At 43.1% G+C, this 14,292-nt stretch overlaps 1 protein-coding gene across 1 annotated transcript in view; it reads right to left on the reverse strand.

Moving 5' to 3' along the window:
- Positions 1-432: 432 nt before the first annotated feature.
- Positions 433-14,292, reverse strand: part of SLC35F1 (solute carrier family 35 member F1) — a 387,854-nt gene continuing 373,994 nt past the window's right edge. Inside the window, exon 8 of the mRNA XM_045071150.1 lies at positions 433-3,806. Coding sequence (XP_044927085.1) covers positions 3,582-3,806 — 225 coding nt within the window. The 3' untranslated portion in view covers positions 433-3,581. The remainder of the gene's footprint in view (positions 3,807-14,292) is intronic.

The raw sequence follows: 14,292 nt of genomic DNA on the forward strand, positions 1-14,292 counted from the left end.
CGTGTGGGTCCAGAGCAGAGACACAAAACAGCCCTTCTCAATAAACGCTGTGTTCTGGAAGAGCACTCCTCTTTTAAGCCTGGCATTGCGCCAAGGGCAGGATACACAGAACTTTCTCCTTTATAAGACCCTTGTTTCTTGGGGGAACATTCGTGTCATTCTACATATGTTTTAAACACAGGCTTGGAGAGCCTTCTTAAGCGTTCAGATAAAAGAATGAATTTTGCAAATTACAAAGGTGCTCAGTTTGGCTTTTCAAAACTACAGCTCTGAGGCCAACTGTGCCCGTCCTAATTTGGAAATATTTTCTTTCTGGTTTTTATTTTGACATGGATCCTGCTATCTACTTTCATGGCTATTTCCAGCATCCCTTGGGAGCTCCTTCCACGGTCGTCATAGTGCAAACACTCAAGAAAACCAAGAACTCAGTGCTTTCATAAAGCATTTATTTTTATTTGAAAACATTATACAGGCATTACATTGCCACAGCCAGTCCATAGGGGAGCATGCAAATATCAAAAATGGAAAGTTTGTTCAACTTATCGGTGTAAATCTCCTTTTTGGTTCAGATTTTCCACTTTCGGTGCCTAGATTAGTGTGCTTGTTATGTGGCTTGACAATAGAATCCTACCCATGGGGTAAAAATCGGTCCTGGTAGCTAGCTGGGGACTACTAAGTGGTTATAACTCAAAAACAAACCCAAAACAAACAATACTACACGCTCGTCAAAAGGTTAATAGCACAAGTTAGCAATATCTAAACTAAACATTGAAACATTTTCATGGGACACAGTGGTGCAAATTTTTCCATTGCTTGGTCTACCTGGTTGTGTATTACAGAGTCTGGAGCCGTGGGAAGGCGTGACCAAGGCAAGGGCTGTCCCCAGTGGCGCAGGTTTTCAGGGAGGAAGTGAGAACCAGCACTGATCCCTAGCGGGGTGAGGGGCGCTGTGGTTTGCTTATCCAATCCAGTTCTATACAAGTTGCTAAAGTCTCACTTGTGGAGGAGAGGGTGGTGGTAGGGGTCGGAGGGGGGGGGTGCGGCGAAAAGCTGAACTTTCTGCTGGTGTCTACTGAGGCTGTGAGATTTCAGAAATGAAAACAGCTAGAGTTAATGTTGCCCTATTCCCAGTTCCCACCCGCTCCCAAAGGACCAGTGCTTTTGCACAGAGAAGAGATCATTCTTTGTTATTTTCTTTTCTGTCCGAAGGGTCCATTCAGGACTCCTGATCTCAGACGGTACAATATGTTATCAGCTTTTTTAACTGGAGACGAACCAACACAGTGAAGGACTCCAGTGACGTGAAAGTCTTGTGCACAAGGACACTGGATGGTAAAGGGCATACAGCCAGTTCACCTTAACATTCACACTTGGTTTCCATACAATGGAGTCAATTAAAATATCCTAGAAAATAATCCAAATGGCCAGTTCTAGCCATCTGTTGATTGCAAACCTTTTCGAAATTTTAATTTTAAAAAACTTCCCAGTCCACTGAATTGACTTGGAATAGCTTCATCCACTTGTTTCTCATAAGACTTTACTAAGTGTCTACAAATTAGTGTCATAAGAATGAATAAAAAAGACTAAAACATTTGGCTTTAAAATAAATACTAAAAATGCAATAAATCAAGCAAATTATGCCAACCGAAGGAATGTAAACACAAAAATAAAACCACAGTCTTTAAAGGTCTTCAGATCTGAATGGACAAAATATTCAGAGAAAGGTATTTAATTGGCTTAAAAGGTAGCAGAGAGCAGACACTGGCAAGTTGTTATGACATTATATTTTTTTTCCTCCAAAAATAAAGCATATTTCTGAGGGGGCTGAACAGAGATGACCATCAACTCTGCATATCTGAGGAGATAATTTTTCTTCCCTATCTCCAGGGGCAGGACTGCACCCCCTGGGTAGAAGGCAGGCAGAGGGGCCCCCTGCTGCTGACCAGCCATCAGGGGACCTGTTTGCCTGCCCAGGATTTAGGCCTTGGGCAGGCTCTATGGGAATCCTGATGGGGCTGCAATCTGTCCTACTTCACGCGGGCCCCTCTGGTGTTTTGCTTTGTTTGTTTAAGATGTATTGATCTGAACTGCCCACAGTTTCATAAGCATTTATTTTTCCTTTACAATCCCTGTACTCCATCGTGGATTTTTTTACATGGTATTGAAACCAGCCAAACTTAAAGACTATTTCACATACTGACACATGAAATTTATTCCAAATCGTAGAGGTCTGTGGTGCTTCTTGATTCTGTGTGTATGTGTGTGTATGTGTGTGTGTGTGTTGAAAAAAATAGTTATTTTAAGGGCAACACAATTACACTAGTAACATATCCCTCAAAGCCTCAAAGCCTTATCAGGATCCTGTGATGTTCTCTGTATCCCTAAGCATAAGGCGTTGATATATTCTGCGGTTGAAGGGATGCCAAATACGACCAGGAGGCCATGCTTTTCATCCACACCATCTTTATCACTACCAGTGGTCAGATCAATCCAGCCATCGTCACAGACTGCTCCACATCAGCACCTTGACTTTGTTGGGAGGCCACGCAACCGATGAAACCCCACAATGAGGGTGATGTCCATGCTGGTGGAGCTTAAAAAGGGTGTCACACAATTTAAGAGAGCAGGGGCCATGGCTTCTTCCAATGACTTGAATAATTTCCATAGTGTCACTAAAGAAATCTAGGAATTAAAGGTAAAATCAAATACATTTTTGGAAGAGAGGGTATAGAAAGGGGCAGAAAGATTTTATATATATATATATACATATATATGTATATACATATATAACCCTAAATGCACATGATATTATTATTTCTGGGGTTTCCTATGAGCCTCAGAAATGGAACATTCCTTATCCTGTTATTACAGGGACTTCATTAGCAGAATTATGTGGTACAACAAAAAGGCAATGGCCCGGAGTAATCAGAGATGGAAATATAAAAAGGCTCAAGTGTTTTATATCTATTCCTAGAATAGAGAATTATATGGTCAGTTGCCCCTCCCCACAAGGGTCCCAGCACAAAATTCTTATCGAGCAGGCAATCCAACAGGTAACAGAGGAAACCATCAGCCACCAGGTCCCTAGGCTAAGGAAACTTCTCAGGGGTGGAGCTCCTGTGGCACGCAGCGCTCATATAGACTGTGCAAAAAAATAAAGTATGATTCTTAAAAAGTGACTTGCCATAGAAAAGGGGGACTTCTGTTAACTACACGTGGGTCTGGCGATAGTTCTCGTCAGGAGTACAAAACAACCTCCTGAAAGTTAGTGTAATAACAGTAACAATAATAATACAAATAATAACAATACTTGCTTTTAATTCAAAAGTTTTCACAGTAATTAATGCAGGAGGGTCGCGATCAGGATACACACTAGCTAGGCGTCTTGCTAAGTCAGGTGGGTTGGAGCCCGTGTCTCCATGGATGGTTAGCTTGTGCCTCTCACAGGCTTTCAGATTTGCTACCTTTCAGTCCACCTGCGTACACACACCTAATAAATACCTTTCTCTATGTACAATACGGAGATGAAGGGCGAACAACGTGGCCACGGAGGTGACTTCAGTGGGTGGGAGGGCCTCGTCCTAGGCCACACGCACGTGGGGCTCCTCTTCGGTCTCCTGGCCCAGGCTGGTATAGGTGACCGAGGGCTCCACCTGAGCTGTGGCCGGTAAGTCCACGACGGGGCCCGAAGGATTGCGGAACTGCGTGTACACTCGGGGGTCCTGGGCTATGTATGTGGAGGTGGAGGAGTAGAGCACCAGCCCGATGAGGATGGTGAAGAAAGACAGGAGATAAAGCCCTGAAAACTGAAGAACACGACAGCAAAGTCACTCAGCCATTCAGAGCAGAGCTGCCCCCATGGGAACGAGGCCCCGAGGGACCCAGGAAGAGCATTTGCCCAGCCGAGCAGGTGCCTTGACAGGCTGGCCAAGGCTCCTGATGGGACATGTAATGTTCTCTTCCTAAACTGCCTCACTCCTATTGATTCTCCTTATCTTTTTCCTCGGCTCTGCAGCGAACACAGAAGAACACTTATCTAATTGTCCCTAAAGTGCCAGTCTGAGTCCCTGATGTGGGAGAGCTAGTTAAGCACAAATTAAAACACATTGAGTTGAAAGCAAACAAAACCAAACAAAACAATCTCGATATCCCTTTACAAAACCTTGGTTGTTTGTGGCTTCATTAAACCCGGAAGAAATAGAGATGTTCCATTTAAGGTTGTAATGAAGCCATAAACACCGAATCCCTCCCTGACACAGCTGCACTGGGTACTCTTGTTGTGCCTTCATCCAGTTTAGACACTATTTGTGTTCTTCATAGGAACTGCTACCGACTTTTGTAACTATCTTTGCAAGAAGAGATTATCCTTAGGTCGAGAAAAAGTAGGAAGCATGCCATCCAAGCTCCACTAATCTGGAAACAATCAGAGCTGCATATGTAGCATTCTGCTTCCTAAAGTATTTGCTTGACAATTTATTGAGATTTGTGGGGGGGGAGGGGAGAAAATATTGGTTTATACAAGGGCTTGAGAATTTATGTATGTTTTCAAAAAACTACAACATCTGGACCTTTTTTTTTTTTTTAAAGAACTTTTATTTATTTATTTGATAGAGAGAGAGAGAGAGCATGAGAAGGCAGAGTAACAGGTAGAGGGACAGGGAGAAGCAGTCTCCCTGACAAGCAAGGAGCCAGATGTGGGCCCTGATCCCAGGACTCTGGGAACAAGATGTGACCGAAGGCAATCACTCAATCAACTGAGCCACCCAGGTGCCCCGCTTCTGGGCCTTCTTGAGCAGTTACCCTGGAAGCTGTTCCTTGAGTATCTACTGAGGTGGAGGGGAGTAAGGTTACAACACAAGTGTTGTCATTTCCATTTCACTCATTCGTTCATTCATTCATTTGTTCACTCATTCAGCAAACAGTTTCTTTTATGCCCTTCTATAGCAAACATGGAACTATATACTGGGGAATGAGAAATGAGAACCTATGGCCAAGGGCTTAAACATCTGGATGGAGAGACAGAGGTACAGGCAGACAAAACACAATCCATTTGTGAATGCCAAATCCCATTTTAGTCAAGAGCTGTTGTTCCAGTCTTGACTACATGCTGCATCCATGGCAAACAGAAGACCAGTTTGATTGGATTTTCCTATTCATTTTTCATGCTCTTATTCTAACAGAACTGAAAACTGCTGAAAAGACAAAAATTAACTGGAAGCTGGAAGAACAACAGGAAGAGGATGCAGAGTCTATAAAGTACGTCGCAAGGCTATAATAGTTCAAAGAGAGCTACAGCAGAAAAGACATCCCTGAGGTGAAGAGTCCATTACAGTGGTGTTTTTTTTCTTTTCCTTCTTCTTCTCCTTTTCCCGGCTACTGCTCCTCCTCCCCTTCACCCCCTTCCCCACCCTTTCCTCCTCTTTTTTTCTCTCTCCTTCTTTTGACCCCCCTCCGTCTCTCTCTCTTTAGCAGCAGCAAGGTAGCTAGGACTAAAGACAACTTTCTGATTTTCTTTCTAGATCATTCCTCACTCTGTCTTTCAATTCCTTTACTCCTCGTAGTCAAACGATGTGATAATCCTTCCTCAGGTGGATTTATAGACTAGATTCAGCTTGTAACAACTTCACTTGAATAACTTGAAACAACCAATTCAGTTTTTCCCAATGAAAAGAAGTGCACTTTATTCTTTGATCCGTGAATTTGTTGGCAAGGTGAGATGGGAGGAAAAGAAGACCATCAGATCGATTGCAGGTGATCTCAGAAAACCAATTTACCCCACACCTGCTTCCTGAAATTCTACATTCAAGAGCGGCAGTCTTTACCTGAAACTCTGGTGAATGAAAAGGGTTTGTTCCCAACACTAAAATAATTTCAAATATTTTGTTAATGACTTTCATTTCCAAACTCCACAGACATGTCCCTAGTCTCAAGTGAAGAGCCATGCTGCTCGTAGGTGTGAGCTGGCCTCTACGTCGGCAGCCGAAGGCGGGGAGGAAATTCCACACTGCCTTCTACCCACACTTTGGATTCAAATCTCAGCTCCCCTACTTTCTAGCTGTCATTTTGGACAAGTACGTTAACCTCCTCAGGTCCAAGTTGACTTATCAGTGAAGTAAGGCTAATAATTGTTATCTATATACAGGTAGCTATATAAAGAGTGGCTGTAAAGATTAAACTTGATAAAGCAGATAAAAACTTTAACCGATGCCTACCTTGTAACAAGCATTCAATCCTATCACCTTTGTTGTCATGAGTACTGTTTTGTCGTTAATGTCTACAGCCTTATCTTATAATGAGTGGTCACATATGAAACACTTTTATGTAATCATTGATTACATTGCCTTTCTCCCTTAACTATGGGACTCTGTCTTTCTCCACCAGTGTCAAGTGTAGAGCCTGGCATAGTGTCGACATCTGCTAAGTGTCCTTTGTTCTTTGTATTTTGAGTAAATGAACAAATTTAACCACGTAGAAGTTTCAGATTAAAGAAACAAACAGTAAAAAGTTAGCCTGTATCAGTGGTATACTTCAATTTTTTAACTTTAAACTGGATAATCCAGTGCCCTTTCTCATACATACAATGGCAAACAAAAATTCATTGAAAGGGAAGTCAGAATATTGACCCTTAATCATTAACTTCAAAAGTCATCTTCAAACCTAGGGTCAGTCAGAGGAGAATGACCAGACAACAAATGGGGAGGGACGATGCAAGAGTCTGGGTCAAAGATGGGGGCTGCTGATCAGTGGATTGGCACAGGACGTTTCATAAACTCGGGATGGACGGGACTTGGCAATGCGGGAGGAGGGACCGGAAAGGATCTCATGAGCAGTATCCTGCAACCAGGACGTGAATTCCTCTCAATTCCTCCTTTCAGTTCTAATTGTCTTCCTTGATCAAGACGACAAATATTTACAAATCCATCTTTGTAAAGCTAATACTCTTGTCATTGTATGAACATATACCTGAATCATCTCTTCTGGACATGGAGCCAACAAGTTGAATGATACTTCCATTACCTAGGGTTCTCCTGGGACTCAGCTTTAGAATGACAGCACATATTTTACTTCCCATGCATTTCCATTTATTTCATGCAGAAGTCACTCTAACATTGTTCAAAATACAGATAGCATGGGATTTTATATGACAGAGGCATCCTGGAAGTCACCCAAGAGTTTTTATTCATAGATGGTAGACAAAATCTTATTTAGCATGCATGTCCAAAAGGGAACAGAAAGATATGCATTATGAGTCATCTGGATAAATACTGAATATTAGAAATCATGGAGGAAAGATCTGATTTTCTTTTCTCTTTTTGGATTGACAAAAAAAAAGAAAACTGAATCAGGATCCCTGATAGGATGATTCCCAGGTTTGTATGCTGCACTTAGCCTGATAGCGCATTCTTTAAAAAAAAAAAAAAAAATTCTGTATATTCTAGGCTGCCTATGTCATTTGGTACAAAGAAATACTCATGCCTAGTTGCCTAACCAAAGAACAAGGAGTGCCCTGGGCACTAGAGGAGGCCTGAAGTTACACACAGGACAGGGTTCAGGTGGAAGCTGGCTATCCCCACTGACGAGCACAGGCTGTTGGTGGATGTGTGCACGGTGGTCCCAGTCAGTGGTAGCCCATCAGAAGATGCTCTATGTTCCATGTTGTAGACACACTCACACCTGCGTTTACCCAACCCGAAGCTTTGTGAAGCTGAGAAGGGGTGGGCCGGCACTAACATGACCACGCTGCCCACAATGTTCACTTTGCTGCTGTCTTTTCCATCCTGATGGGTCTCTTTGCTAACAAGGGTCAGAAAACTCTCATGGCACATAATGAGAATGACTGTGTGTTGCTTAAAGCAATGTGCCTGGGACATGAGCCATCATCCAGAAAGGGGTAGCTTGGAAGACTGATGATAAGACTTTATAATGTTCCTCAGCCTCCAGTGAGGGATTAAACCTCGCTCTAAGGGGGCCTGGGTGGCTCAGTTGTTAAGTGTCTGCCCTCGGCTCAGGTCATGATGCCAGAGTCCTGGGATCAAGCCTCACATCGGGCTCCCGGCTCAGCAGAGAGCCTGCCTCTCCCTCTCCCACGCCCCCTGCTTGTGCTTCCTCTCTTGCTGTGTCTCTCTCTGTCAAATAAATAAATTCTTAAAACAAACAAACAAACAAAAAAACCCTAGCTCTAGCCAGCTGGCATCTCAATATGATTATTATTTAGCTAATGGGACATTCAGCATATCAGTTAAGGACAGACACAAATTTTCCTTTTGGCTTTGGTATTAAACATTAAAGCAGTTTTAATAAGCTAATGACATGAGTGAGTCTTAAGCCTATACCAGTAAGAAACTACATGGTTTGAAAGCCATTTCAGATTTTACTTACAAATATAGAATAATAGAGGAAGAGGGCAATTTTCAAGGGCATCTTTCCTTTTCTAGCGTGACCAAGAGGAGGGCAGGGGTGAGCAGAGAAGAATGTGGTCAATGCTCAGAAAGGTGGAAGGGTTCAAGGATGAAGTGACTTTGGGTTAAAGCTCTGCTTTTACTCAATTTATGTCTGAGCCACTTCTGTATGATGGGCCTGCTTCTTTCTTCTTCCCTGGGGGGTGCACTCTTGGTGCAGGCTTCTATATAATATGGCTTTTCTAAGACTACTGATGTTGGGCTCTGGTCATTTTTGCTCAGCGACTGCACTGGGGCCTATTAATGACCAGAATGAATTTTTATTTCATAGATAATACAAAGTCAAAATAGATAATACAAAGTTAAAAGACTCTTTTAGCTCTTAAAGGGAGATATAGGGTAGTTCTATCTCCAGAAAAGAAACAGAGTCAATGGAAAAAAGGAACTATGTCGCTTGTGATATGTAGACGAAAGATCTGGAAACGAGTAGATGGTGAGGTTTCCTAGGAAACCGGGGTACAGGGGAATGAGATTTGGGTAGAGCTCCTGGAGTTATCTGACAAAAAAGGAGAGATTTAAATTTAGATCCAGTTTTGTCTAACTTGGAGAGCCAAAGAACCTCAGAGAAAATGCGATTGGAAGGAGGTAGAAAAGAAGGTCAAATTAGAAAGAAAAGAGACACAGGTCAAGAGAGTTCCTTGATAGCCAGGAGGAAGGGGGACTGCATAACTAGATACCCAGAAAAGGAATAATTCCCTAAATTAACCACCTAGCGTGTATTCTTTCTCTCTCCATCTCTCACTTTTAACCTCCATACACACACACACACACACGCACACGCACACGCACATGCATGCCCACACACCTGTGAGCCATGACTGCTGACCTGATAGGACCCGCTTTCTGAACTTGAGAGAAGATAAGTGGGGGAGAGAACACTATCCCTAAAGCCTTCTCATTTGTGGTAGGTGAGCAAAGGACAATATTTTCAAACCGTCGCGTGTTCCCAAGGCCATCTGTAAAGTGTGGAGGAAAGAAATAGCAGTATCTCAGACCAGGCCTCATCTTGAAGGCATTATTGCTAAAACATAAAAAGACATGTCTTGGGGCGCCTGGATAGCTCAGTGGGTTAAAGCCTCTGCCTTTGGCTCGGGTCATGATCCCAGCGTCCTGGGATCGAGCCCCACATCGGGCTCTCTGCTCAGCAGGGAGCCTGCTTCCTCCTCTCTCTCTGCCTGCCTCTCTGCTTACTTGTGGTCTCTGTCTGTCAAATAAATAAATAAAATCTTAAAAAAAAAAATAAAAAAAAACAAAAAGACATGTCTTGCCCCAGAAAAGGGGCTCTATTGGATGCAAGGCTGCTGCTGCAAGAGGCATTCCATTTGGAAACTTGACAATGGTAATCGTTGAAAGTGGTTTCTGCACTGCACTGAAATTCAAGGACATTTCTAAGTGTCCTTCTCATGCATGACTTTTCACATACACAAAGGAAAACAAAAGATACGTGGCTACAATAATGATTTCCTTTTTGTTCTTATTTGTTTCTTTTTTGAAAGAGACACAGAGGTAATTAAATCTTTCCACATTTTTAACTCTTTAGCAGAAAATACCTAGGAGGATAGAGGTTGGGAATTTGCAAACTTAGCGGTTGCTTCAAAGGTCAATATAACCATGGGTAAGTAGAACAAGAAAGGGCAGTGACTGGTCATTCCCAAGGTCAGATGGCACAGAATGGTATATGTGAGGTTCAAAAGCTGTCGGGAAGAATTTCCATGCAGGGAGATTGGTCTGGCAAGTTCAGCAGCAAGTTGTGCCTGGGAAAAATTAGACTTCTCATTAGGTTTGTGAAAACTATCCTGAATGATCTACAATGTAAAATAGTGTTCTTTACTTATACTTCCATCCTCTGTGATATAAAATGCACACACAATGGTAAATCAATTGGCACATCTAACCGTGATTTCTAGAGACTGAGAACAAATAATTAAGTCCATTCTGTTTCCAACAGAAAACCAGGTTATGCAGCTGGAGATCCTTGGTACCACAGTAACCAAAAGACTCATCAGGTACTAATGCAAATGCTAGTTATGAGAGAATCACAATTAAATATAATACTATGTAAATATAATGCCATAGCAGAGTTTTTAAATCCAAGTATTATGGGTTGATAAAATTGGCTTTTATAACTATGGGTTCCCATCTGAGATGTGAGTTGAAGAGTGGACCCTTTGGGCCATGACTAATCTGCCAGGTGCCCTGGGGTGGAAGGGAGAGGACCCCTCACCGAGGAGAGCTCATCTCTCGGCAGCTGTGTATATCTCAGCCGGTTGTGGACCACACCTTGAGCTTGGGAGTGCCGTGGTGAGGAGCAGAACCAGGAGAGGCTGGTCCTTGCTGGGCAGGCTGTCAGCCACAGTCTGCCTGGGATCCTGTGAGGAAAGGCTCTCCCCTGGGCCTGATCTATTGCTGCTGGGTCTGAGCCAATTCTTATTCGGGCAAGGCAACTAGACAGACTTGGCTCCACAGAAATGCCAACATAAACAAGTTGCTGTTTGACCTCCTAATTCTGGCTCTGCATTAAACTAACAAGATCTTTTTTATTATTAGTAAGAGTATTACAAATAAAAAAGTTTGGCTCCTGAGTTTACTGAACTGGAAACACACTGCCTGGAAAGGCCAGGGCTTTTTCAAATTCTTTAGAACTGCCTTATTGCTGTTCTGTCTCCTACTCTTACCTCCTTGTATTTCTCATCCCCTCTTTTCATTCCTTTTTTTTTTTTAAAGACTTTATTTATTTATTTATTTATTTGAGAGAGAGAGAGAGAGAATGAGAGGGGAGAAGGTCTGAGGGAGAAGCAGACTCCCCATGGAGCTGGGAGCCCAGTGTGGGACTTGATCCCAGGACTGCTGAAGGCAGTTGCTCAACCAACTGAGCCACCCAGGCAGCCCCTCATTCCCCACCCCCTTTTTTTTTTTTAAAGAAAAGGGCTAAATTTTTCTGGTTAAATACTGCAATATTTCTTTCTTCTAAGTCATAAGTCATAGCATGAGAAGTATCAAATGACAGCGTGGCACACGATCTACCCACAAACCCACAACTCGGTTGTCATCAGAGACCACCAGCACTGACCTCAGCCCCTCCCTCCCAGTTCTTTCTCCGAAGGCGATAGCAAGTAATCCCCAATCTGTGTTTATCTCATTTAGACAAAAAATAAATCAGTGAGTGCCTCAGTCAAAATGACAAATGGTGTTTCTATCTATACCAGCAAACCAGTGAATTGCAAAGGTTTAAATACCTGAAGAACAACTTTATCCTCCAAGCAGCGTATTCTTAAGGAGAGAAGGAGCGAGCAGGAAGACCCTGACACCGTCACAGGACAGGGCAGTGCTCGTCCCACTGCAAACCCAGTTCAGTTTATGAGGACTTCTGTTTGATTTGCAAAACCAATTCATCTGGCCCTATAATTCGTGCAGCCAATCACCTCTAAGGCCAATGAAGGTTTTTTATGGGCATATATCTTCCCTTGTGAGTAATTTCACATAAGAGTACAGCAACAGGGAGCTAAAAATGGATTTCTGACATTATCTTGTAGATGACAAACAGACATTTTCACTTGGGTTGATGAACTGATAGAACACCTCATTCATGCAGATTTCTATTCTCTGCAGTCTGGCCAAAGAAGACCAGAACAGCCCGGCCAGACATGGAAGAAAGGGGGCCTGGTCTGTGGGAGTGTTTAATTATAGGCTCACTTACAACAAAGGCCATCAGATGGCTCATTTATGTCACTTTTCCGTGCTTCCTTCTTCTTATCACTCATCAAGAGGGGATTGCATTTGCGTGTGAGGGACGCAGAGAGTGGCCTTCACTCCCATGTTACGACTCTTGCATCATCAATCTATCTTCCCTCCACACAACACACAGGTCACACTGGGCTGCAGTGATTTTGCAGGAAACTGAATGTGAAAGCCAGTGAACGAGATTTAGTTTACAGAAGTGGTAGGTGTTACAGCTCAGCTTACCACAAAAGAATCTCTGTTTCATTACAATGGAATCAAGAGGCAGACATGGGAGTGGCACCACGCCCTATTTCCCCCAGTGATCCCCCAGTAAAATTTTTGCTTTCCACTAATGTATTGCTCTGCTGATCTGAAAGTCTTAGTTCTAAAGGGAGGAAATGTTTCAGGGGCCCCTGGATGGGTTAGTTTGTTAAGTTTCTCTGGATTTCGGCTCAGGTTGTTATCTCAGGGTTATGGGATCAAGCCCTGAAGCAGGCTCTGCTCTTAGGGCAGTCTGCTTGAGATTCTCTCCCTCTCCCTCCTCGCCTCCCCACTCACTCTCAAGTATGGGTACTCTCTCTCTCTTTTTAAAATAAATAAAATCTCAAAAAACAAAAACAAAGGGAGGAATGTTTCTACCAGGAGACACAACCATGATTCCACTGGACTGGAAGTGAAGATTGCTACTCAGCTGCTTTCAGCTCGTGCTTCTCAGTTAACAAAAAAGGGAGTTCTTGTCACTGTGCTGGCTGGGGTGATCGATCTTGGTTACCAAAGGGAACCGGGCTCCTAATTCATGAAAAAGGTAAGGAATAATAGGTCTGGGATACAGGAGATCCCCAGGCATTCCTTAGTATGACCATGCCCTGTGATTATAGTTAACGGGAAACATCAACAACCCAATCCAGGCAGAACTACTAATGGCTCACATATTCAGGAATGAAGATAGGGTTACCCCACTGCACCCTGCCCCATCCCTCCTAGAGACAGTGTGTGTGTGTAAACATATACGTATATGAGACTTTTGATACAGTGCTTGGCACATAGTAAATGTTCAATAAATGTCAACTGTTGTTAGCTTTACGTCACTGAAACTCAATGCTAAAGCATGGAAAGGTCTGAAAACTTTCCTTAACAGTTCTTTCTAAAAAGTTCAGCATGAATCAAATTGAACTACAAATGCATGTAGAGAATTGGCAACTTAAAAGAAGGGCACAACCATCAGTCCATCTGGGGCGGAAGGCTTTTTTGTTGGAGCAAATAACAAACCGCTGCCTGATTGTTTGAACTTATTAAGAATCCTTCTAAGTTCCTATTCTGCTTTGCTCTATTAATTTAGAGCAACTACTCCCCAGCACCACAAATCATCTTTGAATATATTCAAGTTCAGCAATGTATTTTGCTTCCTCCGTGTGGTAGGCTGAAAAGGGACCCCCTCCCCCATCAAAATACATCCACATCTGAATACCTGCAATCTTTGAATGTTAAGGGTGTTTGATTAAGTTAAACATTTTGAGATGACAGGTTATCCTGTGTGCTATAGACTGAACTGTGGCTATCCTGCCCACCCCCCTTTGAAGCTGTGACCACTAATGTGTCTTATATTTAAAGACGGGGTCTCCATGGAAGTGATTAAGGTTAATGAGGTCATAAATGTGGGTCAGTGTCCTCATGAGACACCAGAGAGCTCTCTCTCCCATATCCCTCACCTCCATGTACACACATGGAGAAAAGGCCAAGGAAGACATAGTGAGAAGGTAGACCTCTGCAAGCGAGGAGGAGAGCTCACCAGAAACTGAACCCTGATGGACTCTGATCTGGGACTTCCAGCCTCCAGGTGTGGGAAGTAAATTTCCGTTGTTTAAGCCACCCAGCGTGTGGTATTTTGTTAGGGTAGCCTGAGCACAGGCTAATATACCCAGGCTGAGGTGGGCCTTAAATGTAGTCACATGTATCTTATTAGAGAGAGGTAGAGGGAGAAGGTAGACACACACAGAAGGGTATGAGAAGATGGAGCAGAGGGAGACTTGAAGATCTCCACTTAGAGAATGGAGAGAGAGAACCACAAGCCAAGGAATGCTGGCAGCCATAGCAGCTAGAAGAGGCTGGGTAC

This window comes from Mustela putorius, unplaced genomic scaffold (assembly GCF_011764305.1).
Source record: "Mustela putorius furo isolate JIRA1106 unplaced genomic scaffold, ASM1176430v1.1 tig00003983_pilon_pilon_pilon, whole genome shotgun sequence".
Lineage (NCBI taxonomy): Eukaryota > Metazoa > Chordata > Mammalia > Carnivora > Mustelidae > Mustela > Mustela putorius.